The sequence below is a fragment of the Amyelois transitella genome, chromosome 11 (genome assembly GCF_032362555.1).
Source record: "Amyelois transitella isolate CPQ chromosome 11, ilAmyTran1.1, whole genome shotgun sequence".
NCBI classification, from domain to species: domain Eukaryota; kingdom Metazoa; phylum Arthropoda; class Insecta; order Lepidoptera; family Pyralidae; genus Amyelois; species Amyelois transitella.
In genome coordinates, this window is record NC_083514.1 from 11,206,859 (window position 1) to 11,207,879 (window position 1,021).

General features: G+C 56.9%; 1 protein-coding gene across 1 annotated transcript; it reads left to right on the plus strand.

Annotated features, from left to right (window-relative positions):
- The first annotated feature begins 387 nt into the window (after nt 1–387).
- On the plus strand, nt 388–1,021 carry LOC132902278 (uncharacterized). The gene has a single exon (XM_060946710.1). It carries the CDS (start codon nt 481–483, stop codon nt 883–885), a length of 405 nt encoding a protein of 134 aa, XP_060802693.1. The 5' UTR covers nt 388–480; the 3' UTR covers nt 886–1,021.

The window sequence follows — 1,021 nt, forward strand, 5'->3', positions numbered from 1 at the left end:
TTTGTAATTCTTGCTTACTTTTGTATAAAGCACGTATAAGTACTATTTATTTTATATTACTAAAGATAGAGTACTTACTAAGTACTAAGATAAATAAAGTGTTCCAATTCAAACTACATTTACCTATTTAAAAGTCCTTAATGGTAAAAAATCCAAGTAGTCTCACTTAGAAGAACGCACCACACACAACACGCGTTTATGTCTAATTTTTCACTGCACACGGCGACACAGTTCCGCGCGCTCCACGGCCGTCAGCGCGCGGCCGGCGCTCCGCCGCGAGTGCCCGCGCCCCGCCCACCGGCCGCGGGGTCCGCCGCCGGGAGGGATGATTCTCCAACTCTACATAAAGTGGAGCCTCCGTAAACCTCAGCATGATTCGCAACCACAACTCCGCTGAGACAACACGCGCCGACCTTAACCATCCTTCAGTATTTATCTGACCGATACATTCCAGTTGCACTTTAACAAAACTCACAAATAATGGCGAAAGAAATGTGGATCGTTTTCGTGATCGTGTTCGTGTCGGCGACGGCGATGCCGACCCGGGACGAGGAGCGCCCCAGGCTGGACGTGAACGACGTCCTCAACCGGACCGTGTGCCCCATCACCATCCGCATCGACGAGGACGAGGACCGGGTCCCGCGGCGGATCAAGGTGATGGAGTGCGCGGAGAACAGCAACCAGTGGTGCGCCCAGCGGAACGTGCCGCCCAACGAGTGCTGCCAGCACCGCCACGACGGCGTGATCATGAAGTGCGTGGAGATCCAGGACCTCGTGCAGGTGTTCTACAAGACGCGCAAGGAGTCGCAGTCCATGCGGGTGTCGGTGGGCTGCATGTGCATGATGCAGGAGGTGGACGGCGTCGGGGACTCCGCGCCCAGCTGACCGCGCCGCGCCCGCCGCCGCCCCCCGCGCCGCCCGCGCCGCCAGCGCCGCCAGCGCCACCAGCGCCGCCGCGCCCACTCAAAGTTCCTAGCTCTCCGAGCCCACTGATTAATGTTATTTATTGTGTGAATGCCGT

What these genes read in the sequence shown, in the direction of transcription:
- LOC132902278 (XM_060946710.1), top strand. Translation starts at nt 481, where the DNA reads ATGGCGAAAGAAATGTGGATCGTTTTCGTGATCGTGTTCGTGTCGGCG.